The sequence below is a fragment of the Heteronotia binoei genome, chromosome 18 (genome assembly GCF_032191835.1).
Source record: "Heteronotia binoei isolate CCM8104 ecotype False Entrance Well chromosome 18, APGP_CSIRO_Hbin_v1, whole genome shotgun sequence".
NCBI classification, from domain to species: domain Eukaryota; kingdom Metazoa; phylum Chordata; class Lepidosauria; order Squamata; family Gekkonidae; genus Heteronotia; species Heteronotia binoei.
In genome coordinates, this window is record NC_083240.1 from 552,674 (window position 1) to 580,013 (window position 27,340).

At 57.4% G+C, this 27,340-nt stretch overlaps 1 protein-coding gene across 1 annotated transcript; it reads right to left on the reverse strand.

Annotated features, from left to right (window-relative positions):
• Positions 1-9,631: 9,631 nt before the first annotated feature.
• Positions 9,632-24,784, reverse strand: ECE1 (endothelin converting enzyme 1). The gene is made up of 17 exons (XM_060259196.1): positions 24,668-24,784; positions 20,420-20,570; positions 20,132-20,335; positions 17,890-18,014; positions 17,464-17,610; positions 17,130-17,195; positions 16,445-16,636; positions 15,875-16,017; positions 15,580-15,694; positions 14,975-15,085; positions 14,353-14,529; positions 13,281-13,384; positions 12,113-12,223; positions 11,705-11,772; positions 11,047-11,237; positions 10,546-10,641; positions 9,632-10,222 (listed from the first exon to the last, which is right to left on the reverse strand). Exons 1-17 carry the CDS (start codon positions 24,767-24,769, stop codon positions 10,046-10,048), a joined length of 2,280 nt encoding a protein of 759 aa, XP_060115179.1. The 5' UTR covers positions 24,770-24,784; the 3' UTR covers positions 9,632-10,045.
• Between the last annotated feature and the right edge of the window lie 2,556 nt (positions 24,785-27,340).

Genomic DNA, 27,340 nt, shown 5'->3' on the forward strand with positions numbered 1-27,340 from the left:
TAAGAAGGCCTGGCTTCTCCCCCACCATGAGATTATACTACTCCCTCTTTCAAGTTATCTGGTTCTTTGAACATGCTATGCTTCAACAGGTCAGAGGTTTCTGAGAACCACTATGAAGAGCTCAACTTTCTTTCCCTTCCAGTCAAGGAAGTCCACACTGATCTAGGAAATTAAAGAGATGCTACTAGTCCTTAATAAGCAAGCAGAAAGTTTCACAGACAGGCAAACAGAAGACATTTAACTATGAGAGTATAAAGGCATTTTGTTGCAGTCACAAAGCTGAAGTCCATTCAGAAGATCCATCATGATGGAACTGGGCAGGTCCAAAGCATCGCAGACTTCCACTATGCAAGAAGCAGGCAGCCCCACTAAACAAAGAAAACCAATATGACTGGACTTCACTCAGGCAAGCCCCGCTCAAGGATTCCACATGGCCCTTTTAAAGAAATCACCATACATTACAATTTAGTCAGAAACACCAAGGGATGGCCAGTACACTACATGCTAATAAGAAACATAAGAGAAGCCATATTGGACCAGGCCAACGGCCCACCCAGTCCAACACTCTGTGTCACACCCAGGGGCCATCAGGAGGTCCACCAGTGGGGCTAGAAGCCCTCCCACTGAAGCCTGCCCCCTGCCCCAAGAAGACAGAGCATCCCTGCCCCGGAACGAGAGTTCCAACAACAGGCTGCGGCTAAGAGCCGCTGAAGGGCCTCTGCCCCATCTGCTTGGATGCAACCCCGGGCCAGGAGTGCCGGGCACCTTCCCCAGCTCAGGTGAGCCCGCAGGAAGGGCAGGGGGTGGGGCTGACATGACCCGCAGCGGCCGGTGACATCTGCCCGCTCTCGCCTCGCGAAGGATACTGCTGGGGCGGGAGGGCCCGCAGGCCCGGGTGCGGCGGGGCGGGCGGCGGCTGGGGGGCCGTGGCGGCGGCGGCGGCTGCTGCGGGGGGCTGCGGGGCGGGCGCGGGGCCGGCCTGGGGCTGCTGCGGCGCTGCTGGTGCTGGTGCTCCTCCTCCTCCGGGCGCCGCCGCGGCTCCTCCTCCGGCCGCCCCTCCGCCGGGCCCTGCCCCCGCCGCCGCCCCGGGGTGGGGAGCCGCTGCTGCCGCCGCCCCCGCTGCCGCCGCGCCGGGCTTGAGGGCCGCCGCCTTCTGCGGGAGGCTCATGGCCAAGCGGAGCCACCACCAGGCCGGCGGGGCGGCCGCGGGCGGCGGGGAGCGGCGCGGCGGCGGGGGCAGCCCGGCGGGCCAGCACCCCCGGCCGGTCTCCGTGACAACGCGGCCGGCCTGCCTCGCTCAGCTGCCCGCCCTCCTGCGCCGCTGCCGGGGCCCGCTCAGGCCGCGCCGCTGCTCATGAGGCCGCCGCCGCCGGCGGCTCTCGGCGCCCCTCAGCCGGGCGGGACGGCTCCCGGGCGGGTGGCGGCTGCGGGGCGGGCGATGCCGGCGGATTCTCCTCACGGACGGAGCGGAGCATCCAACATGGCGCTGGCGGCCGCCTCTAGCAGTCCGGCAGGACGACGGACGCTCGGGCGTTCGGCCACTCGGCTCTTCGGAGCCGCTCGGAACGCTCCGGAAGCGCTCGCAAGCTCACCTCCCCCTCCCCCCCCCCGCGCACACAGGCACGCACGCACGCACGCGCACGAGGCGGTGACGCGCCACCGCCGCGCTCTCCCCCCTCGAGCCTCTCCTCCCCCGCCCCGCCCCTCTCGCCTCCGCTCGGAGAGCCTCGGAAGCCCCCGAGCAGCTTCGGGGAGGGGCCTTCGCCGCTCGGCTCGCCCGCTCGTGGCTCTTCGGCAACTCCCGGAGGGAGGCGAGAGAAGAACGGCTGGCTGCCTCTGGGCATGGGCAGAGAGCCTGCCCCTCCTCCCCCGCGGCAAGAAGCGCGCCTCCTTCCTCGGGGGCTCCCGGCTGCTGTGCAGGGGGGGGGGGCGGATTCCTGCACGCATGCACCGGGAGGGAGGGGGGCCACACACCCCAGGGGGCCCGCGGCAAGGAGGCCTCCGGGGGGCCTGAGAGGGGCAGATGCGCTGAGCCCCACCCCGGGCGGCCCCCTCCTTGCCACTGGCACTGCAAAGGGGGTGGCTGGAGGAGGCCTTAGGCTTAGCTGAGGAAGGGCAGAATTCGAATCCCGTGGCTCCTCCAAGAGCAGCAGTGCTTTCCAGACCTTCCCCTTCGGCAGACTTCTCGGTGCCTCCAGCTGCCCAGCAGGTGCCAGAGAAAGGAGGTTGCTCTCCCTTCCTTGGAAGGTCCCATCCACCTCCCAGCCTGCAGTGTTGGGCAACCTCTCCTTTAAGAGGCACCCCCGCCCCCATTTAAGGACCTGCTTCTCAGCATGGCTGAGAGATCATAGCCGCTGCACACCACTCTTCTCTTCCAGGGCAGGCAAGAGGACATGCGCCCTCCGCCCCCTGGGACAGCAGCGCACCTTGAAGTCCACTCCATTTTGGTTCCCAAGCACAGAGTGGGCCCAGCTGCCCCCTTTGGCTCCAGGCAGGAGGAACAGGCCAGGAAAGCAGCCCGACAGGCAGGCCATGATGGGCTTCAGCCTTGACATTCCCAGGCACCTTCAGGGCAGCAGCACAACACCCGAGAAGGAGGAGGCAACCCTCCCTGACCCATCATCGCCTGGAGCTGAGGGGACTCCTGTGAGGAAGTCAATGTGCAAAGCCACACTAAGTGGCACGGAGCAGGAGACACACTTTCCTTCCATGCCCAGGCCTCACTCACAGTTCCCTTCGCTCCTCTGACTTCACAGAACCCCACCAAGGGAAGGAGGGAGCATGGGTTTCTAAAGAACAAGTCAGACTAACCTGATCTCCTTTTTAAGGAAGTTACTACCTTCCTGAATCAGGGGAATGCTGTAGACATAGTTTATCTTGCTTTCAGTAAGGCTTTTTAGAAGGTTCCACATACTATTCTTGCTGACAAGTTGGTAAAATGTGGTTTGGACCCTGTTACTGTTAGGTGGATCTGTAACTGGCTGACAGATCGCACCCAAGAGTGCTTGTGAATGGTTCCTCATCCTCTTGGAGTGTCTCAACAATCTCTCCTGAGCCCTGTTCTGTTCAACATATTTATAAATGGATGAAGGAACAGAGGGAATGCTTATTATATTTGCAGATTATACTAAACTGGGAGGAGCTGCAAATACAGTAGAAGACAGAAAAAGATACAGGATGACATCTAGGGAGGGACAGTGGCTCAGTGGTAGAGCATCTGCTTGGTAAGCAGAAGGTCCCAGGTTCAATCCCCGGCATCTCCAACTCAAAAGGGTCCAGGCAAGTAGGCGTGAAAAACCTCAGCTGGAGACCCTGGAGAGCCGCTGCCAGTCTGAGTAGGCAATACTGACTATGATAGACTGAGAGGGGTCTTCAGTATAAGGCAGCTTCATATGTTCATATATGATCTTGACAGGCTAGAGAACTGGACAAACCAGTAAAATAAATTTTAACAGGGATAAAGGTAAAGTTCTGCATTTAGGTAAGAAAAATCCAATGCATGGTTATAGGATGGGGAAGACGTCTTATCAGTAGTATGTGCAAAAAGGATCTAGGGGTCTTAGTGGACCATACGCTGAACATGATTCAACAGTGTGATGCGGTGGCTAAAAGGACATGCAATTTTGGGCTGTATCAACAGAAGTAAAGTGTCCAGATCAGGTGAAGTGATGGTATCGCTTTGCACTGCTGTGGTAAGACCTCACCTGGAGTCTTGTGTTCAGTTTTGGGCACCACATTTTAAGGATCTAGACAAGCTGGAACGGGTCCAGAGGAGGGCGATGAGGCTGGTGAGGGGTCTGGAGACCAAGTCCTATGAGGAAAGGTTGAAAGAGCTGGGCATGTTTAGCCTGGAGAGGAGGCAGCTGAGAGGTGATAGGATCACCATAAAGTAGTTGAAGGGCTGTCATCTAAAGGATGGTGCAGAATTGTTTTCTGTTGCCACAGAAGGTAGGACCAGAACCAGTGGGTTGAAATTAAATCAGAAAAGTTTCCAGCTCAACATTCCTGACAGCAGTTCCTCAGTGGAACAGGTTTCCTCCGAGAGAGGAAGCTGGGAGAACGGGGTTTGATTCCCCACTCCTCCACTTGCACCTGCTGGAATGGCCTTGGGTTAGCCATAGCTCTTGTAGGAGTTGTCCTTGAAAGGGCAGCTTCTGGGAGAGCTCTCTCAGCCCCACCCACCTCGCAGGGTGTCTGTTGTGGGGGAAGGAGATAAAAGAGATTGTAAGCCACTCTGATTTAAAAAGAAGGGCAGGGTATAAATCTGCAGGATTTCTTCCTCCTCAGGAGGTGGTGGGCTCTCCTTCCTTGGAAGTTTTTAAACAGAGGCCATCTGACAGCAATGCAGATCCTGTGAACTTAGGGGGAAGTATTTATGAATTTCTTGCACTGTGCAGGGGGTCGGACTAGATGACCATGGAGGTCCCTTCCGATTCTATGATCTCCTAAAACACAGCCCACTTACACACACACACACCCAGCAAAGCATCCATCACACTGTGCAAGTGGGGAAACTGCTCCTGCGTGCTGTTCCACATCCCATTCCAAACCTTCCCTAGCAGAAAGCAGCCTCCACCACCAGATGCAGGGAGCAGCTGCTTCGGATACAGGAGATTCTCACGCGTGGCCTGGTTGCCCCCCTCCCCCCCCAAATCTGGGAAGAATAGAGCTTGAGGCATTCTGAGCAGGGGAAGGCCCGGGGCTCTGCCTCCACAGCCAACCACGGGTGCAGCATAGCAGACCCTCTGCTCCAGAGCCAGAAAGAGCTGGCAGCCTCCATGGCCTTCCGGAAGCCACTTTGCAAGCGCTGGAGCGGAGTGTGGGCAGCCAGGCTCTCCCATGGAGAACTCTCAGGTGGGGAGCCCAGGCAGGCTGAAGTTCTGCACAACAACATGGACTTTCCTGTGGGCAGCTGCCCAAAACAGAGCCCAGGAGAGCTAGAAGCCCAGAGGTAAGCCAGGGTGCCAGCTCCCAGGCGGCAAAGGGGGATGAGCAGCAGCCACAGTGGGGGGTCAGAGACCTTCTGCCACAGAGCACAAGAGCCCTCATCCCCTGCAAACCTCAACACGGAGCAGGCGGGCAGCCCCCGGAGAGTGGCAGTCTGGGTCCAGAACAGACTCCTCCCAGGCACCAGCCCCACCCACTGGCCAGGCTGACCTCTTCTGCTTCAGCAAGGAGTCCTGTTGGCGGGACTGGCCCTCGGGCCACAAAGGCCTGCAGAGAAGAATAAACACCACCTGGGTCAAGCCCACAAGGGGGGGCAGCCGCAGGAGGCGGGGGGACCCAGCAGGACCTCCGGCGAGGAGGGGGGGGCCTCCGAGGCCACAGCTGCCCCCCTCCCAAACCCCACCTCAGGCTGCGGGGGAGACAGGGTTGGGGAGGGATGGTGGCTCAGTGGTAGAGCATCTGCTTGGTAAGCAGAAGGTCCCAGGTTCAATCCCCGGCATCTCCAACTCAAAAGGGATCCAGGCAAGTAGCTGTGAAACACCTCAGCTTGAAACCCTGGAGAGTCGCTGCCAGTCTGAGTAGACAATACTGACTTTGATGGACCAAGGGTCTGATTCAGTAGAAGGTTTGTTAAGTTTGTTAGGCACTGGGATGCTTTCTGGAACAAGCGGGAGCTGTACAAAAGAGACGGTCTCCACTTGTCCCCAGATGGAACCAGGCTGCTGGCGCTTAAAATCAAAAAGGTGGCAGAACAATTTTTAAACTAAATCTTGGGGGAAAGCCGACAGGAGATGAAATGTCTCTGGTTCGGGAGGACTCGTCTCTTCCCTAATGTACCATAAATTAAGCTTTTACAGATAAATTAGTTGTTTGTAATACTCTTTACTAGGAAGGATGTTTTTTTCATAGAAATAAGAAACCAGAGGGAACCACACTGATACCACGTGTTTTTCATACTGTTCATATTTTATATCATATGAATTGTAAGCTAATTTTATTAAAATAAAAATTTCCCGTACTCTCTGGTGCCACATGTCCACTGTCGGGATAATTTTGCCCGTCCACCAAGTAGCAATAGTAAGTCTCGCTGTTGCTATTAAAATATGAACTAACTCTGCAGTACTAGAACTCACTTCTGGAACTGACCAGTTATGGAGTAAAAATGTATCAGGTTCTAGTGGCAGGTCTATTTGAGTGATTGAGTAAATTTGCTCTTTGATTTGTTGCCAGAATGTGGTAATGAATTTACATTTCCACCAACCGTGGAAAAATAGGGAAGATATTGGATTTTTGTTTATTTAGATATAGTTTGGTTTAATATGATTTTTTGTTTAATTTTGCCTAATGTTGTTTTAATTATGTTATGAATACATGTAAGGATGCCTTCACATTCTGTATGTTGAAATTGCTTAATAAAGACAATTTATAACTTAAAAAAAAAAAAAGAGAAATGAAGGGTTGGCTGCTATTTTTCTACCAGGTAACGGATCAGAGTTGTCCACTGTGATGGTGACAAACAGTATGGACGGTCTGCCAGAGTCTCGAGGTGGCAGGAGGAAGGTGGCGGGCCTAGCTTGCCTGGGAAATTATAGATGTTTGTATGCAAATGCTAGAAGTGTTCGAAGTAAAATTGGTGAATTGGAATGTTTAGTGTTGGGAGAAAACACAGACGTTGTGGGAATTTCAGAAACTTGGTGGAATGGGGAGAATCAGTGGAACACGGTGATTCCTGGATATAAGTTATATCGGAAGGATAGGGAGTGAAGGGTTGGAGGTGGGGTGGCTCTGTATGTCAGAGAGGATATACGGTCCAGTAAGACTGAGGTCAGAGAATTAGATTCCCTTTTAGAAATGCTTTGGGTTGAAATAGAGGGCCCAAAAGGAAATTTAACTATGGGAGTTTGTTATTGCCCACCAAATCAAAAGAGAGGACGATTATAATATGATGGAAGGCTTAAAGATAGCAGCTAAACGTAAAAACTGTCGTAATAGGTGATTTTAACTACCGGCAGCTTGATTGGGTCAATATGTGTTCTAGTCGAGAGAAAGAGATTGAGTTTCTTGATGCTCTCAATGACTGTACTATGGAGCAGATGGTCTCAGAACCTACCAGGGGTGGGGCGATCCTGGATTTGGTCCTAAGTAATGCCCAAGACTTGGTGAGAGATGTAAAAGTGATTGCACCACTTGGGAGCAGTGACCATAATGTTATTGATTTCACCATTTGTATAAATAGGGAGTTGTCCAAAAAGACCGCCACAACCACGTTTAACTTTAAAAGGGGTAAATTCACTGAGATGAGGAGGCATGTGAGGAGGAAACTGAAAGGAAAGATAAATACAGTCAAAACCCTTGGGGAAGCTTGGAGACTATTTAAAACTATAATCCTAGAAGCTCAGATAAAATACATACCACAAGTTAGGAAAGGCACAAACAGGCATAAGAAAAGGCCTGCATGGTTAACAAACAAAGTGATGGAAGCTGTAAAAGGTAAGAAGGACTCTAACTGGTGGAAAACCAGTCCAAGTGAGATTAGTAAAAGGGAACACAGGCTGTGGCAAATCAAATGCAAGACTGTGATCAGGCAAGCAAAAAGGGACTATGAGGAGCATATTGCAAAAAAACATAAAGAACAACAATAAAAATTTCTTCAAATATATTAGAAGTAGGAAACCAGCCAGGGAGACAGTGAGGCCCTTGGATGACCATGGAGTAAAAGGATTACTGAAGGATAGAAAAATGGCTGAGAAGCTGAATGCATTTTTTGCCTCTGTCTTCACTGTGGAAGATGATAACTTTTTGCCCACCCCAGAACCACTAATTTTGGAAGGGGTATTGAAAGACCTGAGTCAGATTGAGGTGACAAGAGAGGAGGTCCTACAACTGATGGACGAACTAAAAACTAATAAGTCACCGGGTCCGGATGGCATACATCTGAGAGTTCTGAAAGAACTCAAAGTTGAACTTGTGGATCGTCTAACAAAAATCTGTAATCTTTCATTGAAATGTGGACAAAGGAGACCCGATAGATGTTGTTTACCTTGACTTTCAGAAAGCTTTTGATAAAGTTCCTCATCAAAGGCTCCTTAGAAAGCTTGAGAGTCATGGAGTAAAAGGACAGGTCCTCTTGTGGATCAAAAACTGGCTGAGTAATAGGAAGCAGAGAGTGAGTGTAAATGGGCAGTCTTCGCAGTGGAGGACGGTAAGCAGTGGGGTGCCGCAGGGCTCAATACTGGGTCCCATGCTCTTTAACTTGTTCATAAATGATTTAGAGTTGGGAGTGAGCAGTGAAGTGGCCAAGTTTGCGGATGACACTAAATTGTTCAGGGTGGTGAGAACCAGAGAGGATTGTGAGGAACTCCAAAGGGATCTGTTGAGGCTGGGTGAGTGGGCGTCAACGTGGCAGATGCGGTTCAGTGTGGCCAAGTGCAAAGTAATGCACATTGGGGCCAAGAATCACAGCTACAAATACAAGTTGATGGGGTGTGAACTGGCAGAGACTGACCAAAAGAGAGATCTTGGGGTTGTGGTAGATAACTCTCTGAAAATGTCAAGACAGTGTGCGTTTGCAATAAAAAAGGCCAACGCCATGCTGGGAATTATTAGGAAGGGAATTGAAAACAAATCAGCCAGTATCATAATGCCCCTGTATAAATCGATGATGCGGTCTCATTTGGAGTACTGTGTGCAGTTCTGGTCGCTGCACCTCAAAAAGGATATTATAGCATTGGAGAAAGTCCAGAAAAGGGCAACTAGAATGATTAAAGGGCTGGAACACTTTCCCTATGAAGAAAGGTTGAAACGCTTGGGACTCTTTAGTTTGGAGAAACGTCGACTGCGGGGTGACATGATAGAGGTTTACAAGATAATGCATGGGATGGAGAAAGTAGAGAAGTACTTTTCTCCCTTTCTCACAATACAAGAACTCGTGGGCATTCGATGAAATTGCTGAGCAGACAGGTTAAAACGGATAAAAGGAAGTCCTTCTTCACCCAAAGTGTGATTAACATGTGGAATTCACTGCCACAGGAAGAGGTGGCGGCCACAAGCATGGCCACCTTCAAGAGGGGTTTAGATAAAAATATGGAGCAGAGGTTCATCAGTGGCTATTAGCCACAGTGTGTGTGTATATATATATATATATAAAAAAATTGCCACTGTGTGACACAGAGTGTTGGACTGGATAGGCCATTGGCCTGATCTAACATGGCTTCTCTTATGTTCTTAAGGCAGCTTATGTTCACTCCAGGTTGGTGAAACTCCTGGAGATTTGGGGGTGCAGCCTGGGGAGGGCAGGAACCTCAGGGGGGCACAGTGCCCCAGAGCCCGCCCTTCAGAGTTTCCATTTTCTCCAGGGGAACTGAGCTCTGTAGTTTGTAGATAAGCTGCAATCCCAGTGGATCCCCAGGTCCCACCTGGAGGTTGGCATCCTCAGGGCCAGAGCAGCTTGGCTGTTGATAGGTTTGGGGGGAGCAGGCACACGCACCAGGAGAAAGGGCTAAGAGGCTCCCCCCCCCACACACACACAGGCTCTGTGTTCAAGAAACGTGCCACTGGAGAAGCAGTTCGGCACCCCTCCATGCTCTGGACAAGGGACTGGGCTGAGAGACCGAGACGGAGAAGACGAAAGCCCAGCCAGAGACATGCAACCTCCTCCCACAGGAGCCAAAACAAAACACACAGATTTTTTAAACTATATATATATATTATGTATATATATAAACCACTTCAATAGATTTTTCCCTGAAGTTTTCCAGTGTTCCACAAGATTTAAAAAAGCAGTTTCCAAAAAGTACACCTTACAACAGGTTTTTGGTGTGTCTTTATCCATCCACACATTTCCGCCTCGTTTTAAACGGGAGCAGTTAGATTCGCCACCTCTTTAAAAAGCAATTCTCCCTTTTGTCCCAAGGCTAGCGAAGTGCTAAGGCTGTGTCGGGTGGCGGCGAAGAAAGCGGGCGTGTCACTCAGTGCAGTGCAGGCGGCTGGCCCTCCAGGAGGGGGGTGGGCCGGAAAGCAGCGCTCTCTGCCCACGATGGGCCGGGCCCACCTGGCTTCCTGAGCTGGTGCTGAGTCTCCTCTGCCGGGGGCTCCGGAATCACCAGACTTCGCACTTCTGCTGGGGGTTCATGGGGGAGCCCACCGGACACCGGAAGTGCTCAGAGAAGGCCCTCGAGTTGGAGACTGTCCCAATGACTCGGAAGCGGGAGGGGCTGTGAGGATCTGTGATGAGGCCTTCGTGGGAGCTCTCGGGGGTCCGCACAGAACACCAGACCTGTAGGGGGTGCGGGGAGGGAGGCGTGAGATGAATCCTCTCAGGCTGACGGTTGGGGTCTTTAAGAAGGTGGGCTTCCTGGAACTCCTCTGCTTGGGAACTGGTCTCCCGCCCCCCTCCGGACAGGAACTGCAGCTCAGCAGCGGAGCACAAAGCCCCCCCCCCCCATTTCAACCACCAGTGCCCTGGAGGAGGGGGAAGCAGCTGCTGCAAATACTCCCCCCCCACCCTTGGGACCAGGGCAGCCCTCCCAGCCAGAGCTGCCACAGAGCCCCACTCCGCCCCCCTCCCCGAGACAAGAGGAGGCGGCTGAATGCACCTACCTGGGCAAAGCCCACAAAGAACAGCTGGGGGTTGGTGAGGCTGAGGGTTGGCAAAGTCTCCTCCTCCCCATTTTTTCTCACCCAGTTTTGATAGGCCTGGAGGGGCAGAGGGGACAAGGCGTCTGGTGGGGAAGGTCAGAACAGCTGCTTGGCAGGCCAAAGCCCCCCCCCCCCCCCGTTCAGTCCCCCAGGGCCACAGTTAAAAGGCTGGGGGGCGGGGGAGGCCCTGGAGAGCCGCTGCCAGTCTGAGGAGACAAGGTGGACCTTGGTGGTTCTGAGTCCGTACAAGGCAGTCTCCTTCCCCCCCCCCCCCCCACATGCACAATGGAAACCAGGGGGAGGGCTTTGTGGCAGCCTCAGCCCCCCAAAAGACATGGGGCTGCTGCTCTACTCACTTTCCATGTCCCCCTCCCCCTTGCTAGCATCCCACCCACCCCAATCTCCTAAGAGCCAGGGAGGCGCCTAGCAGATGCCCAACCTCCCTCCCCCACCCCCACTCACCCGATAGGCAGCCTTGAGCCCCCCGTTGTCGGCCATGTTCTCCCCCAGGGTGTGCCTGCCGTTGATGGCCTCATGGTGGACAGTGTAGTTCCCGTACTGGGCCACCATGCACTCTGTCTGCTGCTTGAACGCCTCCACCGAGGAGTTCTTCCACCACGAGCGGAGGTTGCCGTCCTTGTCATACTCCCGGCCTGGAGGGACCCAGAAGGGGAACAGGCAAGCCAGGTCAGCTCCACCCCCCCCCCGCCTGCCACCTCCACCTCCTGGGGCTGTTTTTGCAGCTGGAATGCTGGGAGGGGCTGCTGAGGGGGAGAAGGGAAGCAGGCCAGGCAGAAGCCCCTCCCCCAAGGCCGGAAGGCAGCCTCCACGCAGTTCCACTCGGGTGCCTCACCCGGGATTCTTGGGGTTACAAGCAGAGCCCCCCCCCCAAAAAAAACCCCCTCAGCCTGGCCCAGGGAGCTGCCAGAGCCCATGAAGAGACGGGCAACTCAAGGCTCTGGGCAGCTGAGCATTGCTAGGAACTCCTTCCACAGCAGCTGGCTGGCCAGAGGCCTTGAGCCCCGGAAGCAGAAGGATTGTGGTGGCTCCCCCCACCCCCGCCTTGGGAAAAGAAAAGAGTGTGGAGGGGGCGGGGTTGAGAAGCAAAGAGTGCACCCACCTTGGTCGTCAAAGGCGTGAGTCAGCTCATGGCCCACCACAACCCCAATGCCACCAAAGTTGAGTGCCCTGCAAAAAGGGGGCACAAACTGACCCTGAGGCCCGGGGGGGGGCCATGCGGGAGCCCCCTCCTCAGTCCAGGAGCCATCCCAGGAACAGCTGGCTTCCACAGGCGGGAAGGAAGGCCACGGCAGCAGCTCTGAGGACCAGCCGCATGGAAACCCTCCCACGGGGCAGCATGCTGTTGTCTGGGAGCCTGATCTGGGCAAGGAGTTGGGGGAATCTTCCTTGGCTCTTCTGGCCGCTCACTGGCGCCGAGAGATGCCCAGATGAGAGCCACAGAGTGCTCCCTCTGCCCTGCTCACCAAGCAGCCCTGGTGCCAGGGGAGGAACAGAGAGGCTCACATACTTGGGGGAGCTGCGGGTGTAGAAGGGAGCCTGCAGAATCCCTGCAGGGAAGACAATCTCGTTCTTGGTAGGGGAGTAGTAGGCGTTCACCGTGGGGGGCGTCATGCTCCACCTGCAAGGAAGGCACGAGCCTGGGGAAAGAAGCCAGCCTCCTGCTCCCCTCCCCTCCCCTCCCCGGGACTGGCCACCCACAAGCCTGCTGGATCCCCTCCTTCACCCCAGCCCACCCCCCATGCAGAAGGGAAGGCAGCAGCAGCAGGCAGGGCGCCGAGGGAAGAACCGGAGGGCTGTACTGGGAGGAAGAATCCAAGCACCACTCAAAAGAGGCTAACTTCAAAACGGGAACAGCCAAAGTTCCCACAAACCGGATGCTTTGTTACAAACCTTAATTTTAATATTTTTAACTACCCCAAAGAGAAAGAAATTAAACAACAACAGTGGCGGGTTCTTCTCTTTCTGAGGGGCCCAATGGACCCCACCCCACTTCACAAGGCAGTGTCCCTTCAGGCCAAATTCACTTCCTTCCATTCCCCTGCCCCTCCGAAATCCACCATTCCTGCCATGCTCCGTTTCTGAGGCATCCGGCCTGCCCCAGATGCTCCTCAGCAAGCTCTGGAGACCCTCATTCCACCTGCAGGCCAGCCCTTCAAGACATCACTCCAACCTTCGCAGCTGTTTCTCTCCCACCCTAAAAGGGTTTTCGTCCTGGCCCTGGGGGGCCCTGAACAGAATTCCCCCTCCGGGGGGGAGCAGAGAGCAAGAATTCCTGGGGGGGCACCTCTGCTACTGTCCCCTCCCCCACCCAAGAGGGGCCTGTCCCCTCTCCCCACCCCCCAAGCACCCATTCGGGAAAGGGCAACCCTCCCCCACAAGGATCCGGCAGCTGGCAGAGCTCAGCGTTTTGGCCTTCCCTCTGGCAAGGGGAGGGGAGAGAATATCTGACCCAACCGCAACAGTCTGTATAGAGCAAAGAAAGCTCGCCCTCCTGTCTTCCACACTGAGCTGGGATTGCCCAACGAAGGCTGGTGGAGTCAGCTCAGCCCGAAGGAAGCTTTTTCCCAGCAGCCCCAACCCACTGGAGGAATCTGCTGCCCCAAAAGCTGGAGCTTCGGCCTCTCGCCAGAGGCAGCAGGCTGCAGAGTCCGGGCAGGCTCCTTCTGGCCACTTACTGGTTGCGATTGGGGGGCTTCCGGAGCTGGTCCGCTGTCACCCGGGCAGAGAAGTTGAAGAACTGCATGACGTTTTCAAAGTAGAGGTCAGACACGGCATTGTACTGCCAAGAAGCAAACCGTAGAAGAAGAAGAATTGCAGATTTATACCCCGCCCTTCTCTCTGAATCAGAGACTCAGAGCGGCTTACAATCTCCTACATCATCTTCCCCCACAACAGACACCCTGTGAGGTGGGTGGGGCTGAGAGGGCTCTCACAGCAGCTGCCCTTTCAAGGACAACCTCTGCCAGAGCTATGGCTGACCCAAGGCCATTCCAGCAGCTGCAAGTGGAGGAGTGGGGAATCAAACCCGGTTCTCCCAGATAAGAGTCCACTCACTTAACCACTATGGCTGACCCAAGGCCATTCCAGCAGCTCTAAGTGGAGGAGTGGGGAATCAAACCTGGTTCTCCCAGATAAGAATCCACATGCTTAACCACTATGGCTGACCCAAGGCCATTCCAGCAGCTGCAAGTGGAGGAGTGGGGAATCAAACCTGGTTCTCCCAGATAAGAGTCCGCTCACTTAACCACTATGGCTGCCCCAAGGCCATTCCAGCAGCTGCAAGGGGAGGAGTGGGGAATCAAACCCTGTTCTCCCAGATAAGAGTCCGCTCACTTAACCACTATGGCTGCCCCAAGGCCATTCCAGCAGCTGCAAGGGGAGGAGTGGGGAATCAAACCTGGTTCTCCCAGATAAGAATCCACACGCTTAACCACTATGGCTGACCCAAGGCCATTCCAGCTGCTGCAAGGGGAGGAGTGGGGAATCAAACCTGGTTCTCCCAGATAAGAGTCCGCTCACTTAACCACTATGGCTCCCCCAAGGCCCTTCCAGCAGCTGCAAGTGGAGGAGTGGGGAATCAAACCTGGTTCTCCCAGATAAGAGTCTGCGCACTTCACCACTACACCAAACTGGCTCTCAACCGTGTCAGAATATGGGGAGGAGGAGAGGCCACAATAGCTGTCCCCTCCTCCCCCACGCACACGCTGCCTCTCAGCGCCAGATGCCACCGCTGCGCCACCAACTCACATCGGCAAATACTTTGTCCAGCTCTTTGGGGTCCAGGATGAACTTGGGGTAGCCCACCATGTCGTAGATGGCGTCTGCCTTCTCCTTGGCCGCCCTCCTGGTCTCCTCGTCCATCCAGTGAAGGCTCGCCAGACTCTCCTCGAAGGCCGCCTTGATCTCCGCAATCATCTCTTCCGCCTAGAAGAGGAGCAGCAGCTGGGGTTGGCCAGGCACCTCTGCAGGGGAAGAGCGCTGCCTGGGCCATGAGGGCTGAGCACCTCTGGGGGGAGGGGACCCGGAGCACTCCTCTTCTAGCATGGCAGGCCCCGGGGACTCCTGTCTGGGGCAAACTGCTAGGCACCCAGAAGCAGCCCCCTGCATCCGTGGGTTCCTGAGAAGTTGGGGGTCAGGGTTGTAAAGCCACAGAGAGACTCAGCTTCCCAGAGAAGTGGTCCAAACATGCTCTCTGGATTGGGCCAGGCTGGGCTGGCGAGCGGAATGTGCAGGGTCTCCCATCCCTGAGAATTCTTCAGCGGCAACAAGAAAATGCGGCAGACATTTCCGGGTGCTGGTGGATGGGTGTGCTTCCCCCTCCCCCAATGGCAAAGCCGTAGGGCTGGGAGGAGGAGGAGGAGATGCTTACAATAGCCTTGCTGTCCTCTGCAAAGGTGGCTTTCACAAACATGGACCCCAGAGCAAAGCCCAGGTTGTTATCTGTGTCGCTGATGCAGAACTTCCAGCGAGGCAGGCAGGTCTGCGGGGGTAAAGAGAGCCCCTGTCAGTGCCCATCGCTGCAGGAGGGTCGGGTCAGGTCCAAGCCCCACCCCCCACCCCGCTAGTTGTTCCTCTGCTAAACCGACCTCCCAGGGCTCCCCGCACACAAGGATGTGAAATGGCAGCTTAAGATGTACTTGGGAGAGAGGCAATGAGGCGGGGGTGGGGGGGTGCCATGGACTGCCCACTCAAGATGTGCAGATTTCTCTGAGCTGGGCCATCTCAGATATCCCAAATGACCCCAAAGCAAAACCTTCTTGAAGCCAGGGGCACTTCAATTTGGGGAGAGGGGAGGCAGGGGGAGAGAGGTCAGCTGGCACATCTGTGCTTTTCAGATTTTAAAGGGACTGGAAGCTAGTCCATCAACAGTCAGGCAGATGGGAGGCCCCCCAAGGCTGGAACCCAGGGCCGCCATCAGCACGCCAGGCAGGGGCTGTGCCCCTGAAGAGTTCGTGGCCCTCCTTCCTTCCCCACCTTCTTTGTCCCATACATGGTCTCCATGAACTTCTCCTCGGCGTCTTGGAATCGCTGGTCCAGAAAGCTGCAGGTTTTCCTCACCAGGTTCCAAATCATGTAGTTATGCAGGAGGCTGGGAGAGAAGCGGTGGGGCAGCCTTCTCACTGTCTCCTGGAAGGCTCAGCTCTGGAGAAAGGCCGCCCCCAGCCAGGACAAGGAGGCCGAGCACAACACCTTCCGATTCAAGCCCCGCACCCAAGGCAGAGGAAAGCATGATGAGCCCCCCCCCCCCGCCACTCCTACACGGGCTCACCACTTATCCGTGGTGAAGATGAGGTGGGAGATCTGCTCGAGGTACTCCTTGGCATAGACCACCACGGGCTCTGACTCGTTGATCTCCACGGGGGAGAAGACGGCGTTGAGGAGCGGCATCCAGTCCACGGCAGGAGCCAGGCTCTGGGCGGGGAAGGCAGAGTCAGCTGCTCTCCCCAGAACCACCTGCAGGTGGCAGCAGCGGGCAGGTCGCATGGGGAGAGTGGCTGGGGGGGGGTGTCGAAGTGGAAGGATCCTGACACCCCCCCCCCCCCCGCAAACATACAGGTGGTGCCCACAGGGGTGCCTGCAACTCCCCACTCCCCAGGGGTGGCCATTTTGTACCCAGGTTCTGTTTTCTTCCCTGCAGCACAGGGGGTTTTATTTGATCGACAGACAGCGGCGTGCACGGAGCAGGGGGCCAACTGCATTTTCCCAGGATCCCCAGCACTGCAAGGCACCCGGGGGGAGGGATTCAAGAACGGGGGTGGGGGTGGGGCCAGGATCTGGACCAGCCCCCCTCCTCCCCCCCACCCAGAAGGCCCTAAGTGCTCCCCCCCCCCGACACAACCTTGAGGTCTCCGGCCGTCATCTTGTGGTAGATGGCCTCCTCATCCCGACGCTTCTCCTGGGGGGTGGTGATGTTGGCCAAGGCGGTCTCAAAATCCAGGACCTGCTGCATCTGCTGCCGAACGGCGGCCTCATCCTGCCCCCCCAGCAGCATGCCCAGCTGCACCATGAAGCTCAGGTACCCGGCAAGCACCTGAATTGGGGGGGCGGGCAGAGGGAAGGAAGGAAGGAAGGAAGCGACATGGAGGAGGCCTGTTGCCCAACTGCTCGTGAAAGGGGACACAACGATTGGATAGAACTGGGGCAGGGGAGGTGGAGGGGGAGGCAGAAGCTTCAAGTGCTGGAGTACTGCCTCTCCCTGCCCGCTTTGGGCCCCCAGCTTCAATCTGGGCCACAAGCAGCAGCTGTGAGGCAGTTACTAACACCCGCTTGTGGCACAGAACCTCAGACGGAAGGGCAGACTGCGGCACTCCGCGGGGGCGTTTGCCATCCAGTCCTGGCACAAAAGGGCAGATTCTCACACCCGCCACTTGGTGGGCTGGCAGGGGAAGTTGTGAACCACCCGCCCTGGCCAGTGTTGTGTCTGGGGAAAGGAGGGGGAGACCCACAGACAGGTTCACCCTCCCTCTGCTCTCCAGGTGATGCCCACTGGCCCAGGAATCACCCCCCCAGGGGATGGCCCCCACCTTCTCGTTCTGGGTTTTGTTGAGATAGTTATCCCTGGAAGGCAGGCCCAGACCTGACTGGTCAACCTGGGGAGGAGAGAGACAGTCACCCAGGAGGGCCCACGCCAGCCCTCGCAGCCCAGGCACACAAACGCCACAGCCCCCCAAGCGGTGCACCCAGCCCTCCTGCCCTCTGGCCCGCAAGGGGGGGCACCTGTCGTGCTTTCCTTGCAGCGGGCTCAGCAGAGAGATCCCCTGGCCCCAAATCACCCGGCGGCGGGACCTGAGCCCAGATCTCCCCAGTCTTCGCCACCACACTGGCTGAAGAGGGGCTGCCCCTCCCTCCACCACTCACCTGGATGATGTTGCTGCTGGAGTTCTTGGAGTCGGCGCTGATGTAGAGGGAGAAGAAGGGGGAGATGTGCAGGTGGGCAGCCAAAGCCAGCAGGGTCTGGTTGAAGCTCTCCTCCTCCCAAGGGCCAGTGACATTCCAGCCGCCCAGCTGCAGAGACAGCAAAAAAGCTACAGGCCCCCAGTAAGAACACCAAGGCCCCCCCTCTTCCGCACAGACCAATAAGCTCAGCCCCCCCCCCCGGCCGTGCATCAAAAACATTCCCCCGTCACCCTCAGTTGCTCCCGCTTCTCCTGGCGGGGGGGGGGGGGCGGAACCTGTGTTTAAGTCCTTCTTCCCCTCACAGCTCCAGCGGGGGACACACTCCCCATCCCGTCACCTCAACACAAGAGTAGCTCTTGCCTTCCTCTAGACCCAAGGCAGGCATACCTTCCGGATCAGGTCCACCAGGGGCTCGGCCTTCAGCTCCTCGATCTTGGTCTCGTTCATGCAGGCCTGGTAGTAACGCTGGGCCTTGCGCTCCGCTTCGCTCAGGGGGCCGGCCGTCCTGTTCTCTGCAGAGGAGCGCCCATCAGGTGGCCTCCCCAACACCTCCCACCCCCTCCCTCCCCACACAGACCGAAGACGGGGAGAACCACAGAGGGGCCCAATCCCACTCTCTCTCCAGCTGGGAAGCAGAGCAGTGCAAGAACAGGTCAAGCTGAAGGGCCGGGGGAAGGAGAGTCGGAAGCCCTTGGCCCATTCTGCGAGGCGAACGTGTGGCTCAGTGTCATGGGGGAGGGGAGGCTGCCCCTCGCTGAGGGGGCGTGACAAAAGCAGCACTGGCCAGGTTCATGGGGGACATGAGCCACACAGCCCAGTGGAACTTCCATGTTCAGAGGCACTGCACCTGTCTGCAGCAGACGCAGAGGATGAACAGGGACGGTGGACTCTCTCATGCCCAGAGGCAACCAGCACATGCAGAGGCACTACAGGCGACATCGGGGGAAGGCCTCGGCTTCTCTGCTGTCGCTGGACCTCCAGGTGGACTGGCTGGCCACTGGGTGAGACAGGAGGCTGGACTAGATGGGCTCTCTCTGGTCTGACCCAGCAGGGCTCTTCTGAGGTTCTTCTCAAGGGAAGGCCTTGGCCTCTCTGCCCTGTTGCTGGCCCTCCTGAGGAACTGTGTGAGACGGGATGCTGGACTAGATGGGCCCTCCCTGGTCTTCTTCTCAGGGGAAGGCCTCAGCCTCTCTGCCCTGTTGCTGGCCCTCCAGAGGAACTGGTTGGCCACTGTGTGGAAGACAGGAGGCTGGACTAGATGGGCCCTCCCTGGTCTGACCCAGCAGGGCTCTTCTGATGTTCTTCTCAGGGGAAGGCCTCAGCCTCTCTGCCCTGTTGCTGGCTCTCCAGAGGAACTGGTTGGCCACTGTGTGGAAGACAGGAGGCTGGACTAGATGGACCCTCCCTGGTCTGACCCAGCAGGGCTTTTCTGATGTCCTAATGAAGGCCTCAGCCTCTCTGCCCTGTTGTTGGCCCTTCAGAGGAACTGGTTGGCCACTGTGGAAGACAGGAGGCTGGACTAGATGGACCCTCACTGGTCTGATTCAGCAGGGCTCTTCTGATGTTTGTATAACTGGCTGGTCACTGCTCAGTTAGACGCCCCCCCCACTTCCTTGGCCTGGGGGGAGGGGAGTGGCCATTATCCCATTGTTTACAGCCAGGGGTGGAGGGAGCTCAAAGTGCTGGCCAGGCGAAGGCCCTCTGGGGAGGAAAGAAGCACAAACTACGTCAGCCCCGCAGAAGAGCCAGGCAGCAGCAGCCAGATCCACCCAGCTAAGCGGGAAGTCACAGGAATTCTGAGAGGAGAAGGCTCCAGCTGCAGCCTCAGAGATGAGGAATCCCACCCAGAGGCAGCGGCTTCCCTCTCTCCGCCTCCTCTCAGGGTCCAGCAGGCAGATCAACAGGCCAAGCTAATCTCAGGCAGCTTCCGGAGTGGAGCCAGAGGGGCCGCAGTCTCTGCTGGGCGGGGTGGGGGCTGGATCTGCAGCTCAGGCAGGCTCCTGGGGCCAGGCTTCTTCTGTGCCCCCTATGCCCCACCCCACCCCTCAGATCTTGCTTGGGATAGCCCCCCCCCCCAGAACTCACAAGACAAACAGCCTGAGTTGGAAATGACCTGCCCTTCCGGAAACATCCGACTGGTCGGTGGCAGCCTTCAGCAATTCTACCCACTGGAAACGAAGCGCAGGTGAATCCTGCCTCCCCCGCCCCCCATGAAGACTTCACAAGGAGCCCAGCGGGGAGGGGGGGGCACAAAGAGCCAGAAACATCCCTTGGCCAAAGAAGAGGGAAGGGGAAGGCCTGCGTTTCCACGGAGGTGAGCGGGGGCAAGCCGAGGAGCCCCAAAAGCTGTGCCAGGGAGAGCTCTGACCAGCCCCAAAGGGCATTGTCAGGATGCCAGGCAGCCAAGCCAACTTTTGCAGGGGGGAACTGAAGGAAAGTGCAGAAGAGCGGGGGGGGGGGAGCCAACCAGGAGCACCCCAGCATCCCGGCAAGCTCTCCTTCCTCCCAGGACAAGGCCCCAAGGAGTGCAGGAGGTACCTGTTGTGCCCCCCATGGGGAGCCTGCCTGTCCCCCCCCTCCCTTCTGGGGCTTCCTGGTGCCCACGGTGGGGGGGGGGGGGGACGCTCACCCAGGAGATGCTTCATGACGGCCTGGTTGTGCTCCCAGAGTTTATTGAAGGTGCCCCAGCGGGAGTGGCCGTCGGGCAGGGGGTTGGCCTTGATCCAGCCGCCACAAGCGTAGCGGAAGAAGTCCTCACAGGGGTCCACTGTCTGGTCCAGCGAGCTCAGGATGGCACTGGTCATCAAGATGCAGGACTGGGTCAGGCAGGGTCCTGCAACGGGGAGGGGGCTCGGGTTAGGCAGGGGCGCAGGGCAGGGTGGGCCGCAGCAACCCAGGGGCCGGCCAGGGGACTCACGGGTTCGGTACCGGAACAGCAGGACAGAGATGCAAAGCAGGAGGCTGACCCCCAGAGCCCCCACCAGGGTCAGCAGGAACCTCTCCAGACGCGTCCGCTCCACCCAGCAGCTCTTCCTGCTGCTGCTGCTGCCTGAGCCGGGAAAATTCACCTGGGAAGGGAGGGAGGGAGGGGGAAACTGAGGCCTTGGGCTCCACACTGGCAGCTGCTGAGGCCCCCTTGCCTTCTGGAGCTGGCCCAGGAGGGGGAATTCCCCCCCAGGGAGGCCGGCAAAGAAGGAGGAGGGAGCAGGGAGAGGAGAGGCAAGGAAAGGAGAGAGGGAATTTGAGCCAGGGGAAGGAGGGAGGGGCAAGGGGGGGAGCCAAAGAGGCCCTGCAGCCAAGACAACACCAGAGAACTCCCACACACCCCCTCTCCTCCAACATGGGCAGCGTCTGCAGGAAGGAAAGGCTCTTGGAGCTCTGGACACCTGCCCAGATCAGGTTGCCTGCAGGTCCCCACTCCTCTCCTCCCATCGCCCCTGACCTCGCTCTACCGAGGGAGCAACAAGGACCGAGCTCCATCCTGCCTGGTGGGTCCTGAGGAATGGGGGAGCTTGCACTGCATGGCACTGCCCGCCCCCCGCCTCAAGGCGAGAGACCATTTCCTGGGTTCTGCGCTGCAGCTGGCACCAGCTTCCCCTTGCCCAGGCCCACTCTGGCCATGCCCCATTTCTTCTCTTGATCTGCCGCCCACCTTTCCTGCTGAGGCTCCTCCATTAAACACAACGCCCCAAGAACAGCGTGTGATGATAAAACAGGATGACACCATTGGAGAACAGCACGCTGAAGGCCTGGAGCCCCAGAGCAGAGCACAAAGCCAGAAACAGCAGCACAACCCACCCAACGAGGGCGGCCCCAAGACGGGCCGGGGCAGGCACACGCTCCCTCCCTCCCTCCCTCCGCCCTCCAGACGGCTGCAGAGACTCCTAGCGGGGGGGGGGGGGGCAGCAGCATCCAGAACTCCCCCCTCCCCCCACAAAGACAATTGTTTCCAGAAGGAAAACAGAGACTGCAGTGTGGTCCAGGCCGGGCGGAGGAGGGGGTGTGCCAGCTGCAGCTTCCTGTGCCTGCCGAAGTTTCCTGAGCAGCAGCCAGCCCACGGGACGGGACGGCTCCCCCTCCATTCCCTGGCAGGAGAGACAATCAGAGGAAATGGAGCAGGAGCCCCCTGCCTCTCAGCGAAGAAGGAGTAGCCCCGCTCCAGCCCCTCCAGCTCCAGGGGAAGCAACGCAGTCCTGCTCTGCACAGGAGCTGGGAGAAGCCCCCCCCCCGTCAGCCCGGCCTGCCCGCCACTGCCACTTGGAGAAGCCACCCAGGGGCCCACCGGCTGGGTTCCCTCCCATGGCTGTCCATCATCTGGGGCTACTGCAAGAGGAAGCCCCCCCTCAGCCCTCCAGCAGGCCTTCTCCTGGGAAGGCCCACTCTTGCCAAAGCCACCTGCTGTAGCAGCAGATCTGGCCCAAACAGCCCTCTTCTCAGCTGGGTGGGAGGGTGCAGACAGCCCCCCCACTCTTGCCCTCACTTTGACCAGGGAGGGCAGGGTGGGCCCCCGTCAGAGACCCCCGCCCCACAAGAGCAGCAGCATGGGAAAGGAGGTTTGCTGGCCTTCAGGATTAAGAGGGAGACTCGAAGGGATACTTGAGCAAGGAGGCAAGCCAAGGAAACCTGATCACCTGCCCTGCTTACACAACTCAGGGAGAGGGACACAAGCACACACACACACACCCCTGGTTAGGAATCATCATCACAGAAATGTGGCTAAGCCACAGAACATTTAGCAACATCCAAACTCTCCAGGGGGAAGGGTCAGTCACAGAATGCCAAAGGGAAGCAGAAGCCACCCAGTGACCCAGAAGCAGGAGAGCCGATGCTATTGGCTGCAGACCAGGAGGAGGAGGAGGAGGCCCCCCTGACGGGAGCTCAGTGGCGCAAACAGGAGCCTCCCCCCACTCAGCCCCCAGCAGCTCTGCTTGAAGGTGCCTGGAGAGCAGGAGCCCCTGCTGACTCTTTCTGACTCACACCCAAAGCGTCAGAGATGGTTGTTAACACCACGGCCGGGTGGATGGCTCATGTTTTATTATTAATATTGTTCTGCTGGCCATACGAGTCAATAACATTTGGATTTAACAGAAGAAGATGGTTACTGGTATTCTATGTTTACGGTTTAATATTTATCAATCTAGTTCCTGGGGTGGAAAGCAGGAAGGCAACGTTCTGTCTTGTCAGTCTCTGTCTTACTCTTAAGATCATTTTTGCCATCTGGGAGGAAGGGGGAGGGGAGCAGAAAATATTTCTCCTCCCTTATAACGAAGATCTACAAGCGGCATCCGAAGGCTGCTGTGAAGCCGAGACATTTGGCCAGATAGTATCATGTTACGTTAACTCAGATATAAATGATAAGCTTGTTAACACAACAAACCACATACATTTCTATTTTTTTAAAGTTAACTTTCTTCCTCTTCCAAATTCCCATGATCCATCCATGTGTGTCAGGAGACCCTCTGCGGATGGGAAGAAACGGCCCCCACATCCAGCTAGTCAGCCTGGCAAGGCATTTCTTCATTTCGGAGGCTTTCACCCCTCCCCCCCCCCCCCACACACCCGAGCCCTGGTCCTTTGGGTGCCGCGCACAAGGCGGGCTCCTGAGCAGAAACCCTCAAGACCAGGGTCCCCTCTAAGCTGAGTTAGTGTGAGCTAGCTCACAGATTTTTAGCCTCCAGCTCACAGATTTTGTCTTTGCTCAGGAAGGCTGGCCTCAGCGCACAATAATTTATGCAGGAGCTCACAACTTTAATGCCAGGAGCTCACAAGACTGCAGCTTAACGGGAACATTGCTCAAGACCCAGGGAGCCACCCCTCCACAGCCACTCAAAGAACTGTGCTCCCTGGCTCCCCTCCCCCCAGCAGTGCCCGTGTACCCAGGAGTTAGTTGGGCACACCCCACACTCTGGCACCTTGGGGGCCGGCCAGCCAGGAAATGACCCAAGCTGAAGAAAAGATTTCTGAACAGGCCTCTCACCTGCCTGCCTCCCCCACCCACCCAGCCTCCTTCCTGGTTGGCACAGGCTCACCGCTTAGCAATGCATAACAATGCAAGGGGCTCAGAAAATGCTTGGCAGGAAGAAGCCGCTTTGGCTGAAGGGCCTGGCTGGGCCATGATGGTGCTCTCAATCTCCTCCCCACCCTGGAAGAGCATCTCTGGAGCCTCAGAGGGGCTTGGGACACAGACAAAGCCCTGCTCTTTGAATGCCGCGTGAAACCAATGCCTGAACCAACTTTACAACAGGAAGGAACCAGGGTGGAGAGTTCAAGATAAAGGACAGAACTGGGGAGTGAGTGAGTGAGTGGGGCAGGGCAGGGCAGGGCACAGAAAGGGAGGGGACTCTGATCTCTCCAGATTCTGCAGCAAAGACAGCCCAGCAACTCCCAGGCCCCTGAAGAACCAGAGAGCATTTCTGGCTTTGTGCCCCAAACCCAGCCAAGAGCAGGGGCCTTTCGCCCAACAGGAGGGGGGTCTGGCCCTTGGGGCCCCCCAGCCCAGCTGTGGGTGTGGAAGTCCTTGGAGGGCCTGGAAGGCAGTAGGCTGGTGGCCTTGTGGCACCAGGCAAAGCAAGCTGTAGCCACCAGACTTCTCTGGCCAAGGGCTCTGGCTGGCTCTGAGGTGGCACCCTGGAGCTCCCAGCAGAGCCCAGCAATGGGGCTCTCCCTCCCAGGCAGCAGTCCACCCCCCACCCCCACCTCCTCCCTTTCTCTTAAACTTCTTTGCGAGTCCCCAGAGCACAGCCAAGGCCATTCTGCGCAGTGCTACCCCCTTTCAAGGACCCCCCAAGTCATCTGATAGGGCAGGGGCCTTCTCTCTCTCCCCCCTCCCCCAGACTACATCTGCTCCAAGCCTCCACAGAGCCCCCCCCCTCCAGAATCCAGGGCCAGCGGCTGGCCAGCTGCAAGAGAGGGCAGGGGGGAGGGGAGGGGAGGGAACTGCTCTGACCTTCAGCCCAGCTGCTCAGCCTTTGGTTCCCTTCCTTCCGGGATCTGTTGCTGCAGGGCTGGGCGGGTTTCTCTGGAGGGCTGGCCTGGCCTGGCCTGGGCAGAAGCTGCTCCCTCCCACTCGTCCAGAGGAGGGAGGGCACCCTCCTGGGGGTCAGGGGAGGGTTCCAGCGTAGAGGGGGGGCAGGCTCCTCCCTCCGGCCCAGAAGCCTCTTCTTACCTGGAGCCCGTTGGAGTAGCCCTCCCCTCCTTCTGCTCTGGCTGCCGAGTCCACCAGCTCCTCCTCGTCTTCCAGCATCGTGGCCCGTGTGTAGGTTGGCATCTGCAAGGCCAAAGCCAGGAGGGGAGACAAAGTGAGAGAGGGGGGGCACCCACAGCCCTGCCAGCCCCCCAACTCCTCCGCCTGCCTCCCTGGGATGCTCCCCAGCACTGGGATTGCCTTTAACCCAACCAGAGACCTTGGGAAGGAAATGTCGGGCCCTCCCCCCACCACACACACACTGCGCCCTTGCCCCACCTCCTGAGGCCAGGCAAGCAAGACTTCCCAAAAGAAAACCCCCAGCTTGAGCCCCCCCCAGCCTCCCTCCCTGATGTGTCCCCCTGGCTTTCTGCCCACGCCCATCGGAGAGCGACTTCTGCCAGGGGGGCAGGGCAGGGCAAGGAGCCGGGCTGTGGCAGGGGCTCCAGCAGCAACCTTCCCTCCTGCCCTCTCCCCACTCCCACACCCTGGCCTCTCTTGGGCACAGAAATGGTGCTGGCTTCACAGCCGCAGGGCATGGTGAGCAGCAGGTGATGCCCAGTTCCACAGCAGGAGGGCCTAAGCCAGCCACCAGCGGGGCACCTCAAGTGGGGGGAAGGAGGGGGTGCATGCCCTCAGACCAGCCCAAGGCACACTGTCACCAGGGGGGACCTCTACTCCTCTGGGGATGACGTCTCAGAATGCAACTCCCCTCCCCCAAGAGATAGAGACAATGACGGACTGAGCAGACATCGCCCACCTGACCTCCTCCTTGGGCATGCCATTCCACAAGGGGGGCACCTGCTGAAGGGTTTGCTCCCATGAGCCTCCCCAGGCAGTGAGCGCCACAGGTCACCTATGTGCTGCGTGAAGAAGTACTTTTTGTGAGGAACTCCAAAGAGGATTGTGAGGAACTCCAAAGGGATCTGTTGAGGCTGGGTGAGTGGGCGTCAACGTGGCAGATGCGGTTCAATGTGGCCAAGTGCAAAGTAATGCACATTGGGGCCAAGAATCACAGCTACAAATACAAGTTGATGGGGTGTGAACTGGCAGAGACTGACCAAGAGAGAGATCTTGGGGTCGTGGTAGATAACTCACTGAAAATGGCAAGACAGTGTGCGATTGCAATAAAAACGGCCAACGCCATGCTGGGAATTATTAGGAAGGGAATTGAAAACAAATCAGCGAGTATCATAATGCCCCTGTATAAATCGATGGTGCGGTCTCATTTGGACTACTGTGTGCAGTTCTGGTCGCCGCACCTCAAAAAGGATATTATAGCATTGGAGAAAGTCCAGAGAAGGGCAACTAGAATGATTAAAGGGCTGGAACACTTTCCCTATGAAGAAAGGTTGAAACACTTGGGGCTCTTTAGCTTGGAGAAACGTCGACTGCAGGGTGACATGATAGAGGTTTACAAGATAATGCATGGGATGGAGAAAGTAGAGAAAGAAGTACTTTTCTCCCTTTCTCACAATACAAGAACTCGTGGGCATTCGATGAAATTGCTGAGCAGTCAGGTTAAAACGGATAAAAGGAAGTACTTCTTCACCCAAAGGGTGATTAACATGTGGAATTCACTGCCACAGGAGGTGGCGGCGGCCACAAGCATAGCCACTTTCAAGAGGGGTTTAGATAAAAATATGGAGCAGAGGTCCATCAGTGGCTATTAGCCACAGTGTGTGTGTGTGGCATAATCAGGCTCCTTTGGGCAGAGCCTGCAACCGTCTGGGCCGTTCTCTGCACCCGGCTCTGAGAGCAGAGTCTTCCCTCTGCCTGGACTCAGCCAGGGGCATGCTGGCAAGCGAAGGCCCCTTTTCTGGCTCCCAACAGAAGTTCCCAGAATGAACCTTACGCAGAAGCTGGAACTTGAAGCTGATTCTCAGCTGTGGGGAGGGCTGTGCCCCCTGGCCAGAGATTCGGGGCCCGCCAGCTTGGCTGCTTCGTAGGAATGGCACCCAGGCACTCCGCTCCCTCCCAGCGCCACCCGCAGCTGGGAGAAGGCAGCCAGACCCCCAACATGGAGGCAGCTTTTGCCGGCAGTCCTGATTCCATTCTGGGGAGAGGGCAGCCCCTGCCCCAGGCAGCTCCCTCAGCAGCTCCACCCAGCCCCATCTCTCTTTGCCCTTGGGGCCCTCCAGCAGCAGCAGCAGCAGCAGCAGCTTTGGCCGGCAAGGATGAGGTCAGGCTGAGGAATGCAGAGGTCAGGCCACCACACCCCCCCACCCCCACCACAGGCCCTCTTGGAAAAAGAAGCAGCCCTGTTGACCCCCCAGGAGAAGCCTTTCATGGGGACCAGACACACCACAAGAAGCAGCCCCCCCCCACGCCAGCTCCTGCACTCCTCTCTTTCCAGCCAGCTGCCAAAGAACAAAACAGGCCCCCTCCTGCAGCCTCTGCCTCACAAGGATGGCCGGCTGCTGCTTTCTAGGAAAGGGCAGAGCAGCCCCACAGGATCCGGCCCCAATGGGTCCATGAGGGCAGCATCCTGCTCCCATCAGTGGAAAGCCAGCCAGAAGCCCCTGAGAAGCCCTCTGCTTGAAAAGCCCCCGTCTGCTGGGTCCAGAGTCCGCTGCGACCCCCGGGGGCCACCAGGGCAACAAACCCAACCCCCCCTCCCGCCTGACCCCATCAACTCTACTTGCACCACCCACC

Bases quoted from the DNA above. Each gene is read 5' to 3' on its own strand.
- ECE1 (XM_060259196.1), bottom strand. From the start codon at position 24,769: ATGCCAACCTACACACGGGCCACGATGCTGGAAGACGAGGAGGAGCTG. The intron at 18,015-20,131 runs GTGAGCGTCCCC...GCTCCTCTGCAG, and splicing joins CGTCATGAAGCATCTCCTGG to AGAACAGGACGGCCGGCCCC. The intron at 16,018-16,444 runs GTTGTGTCGGGG...TTCCCCGCCCAG, and splicing joins TGACGGCCGGAGACCTCAAG to AGCCTGGCTCCTGCCGTGGA.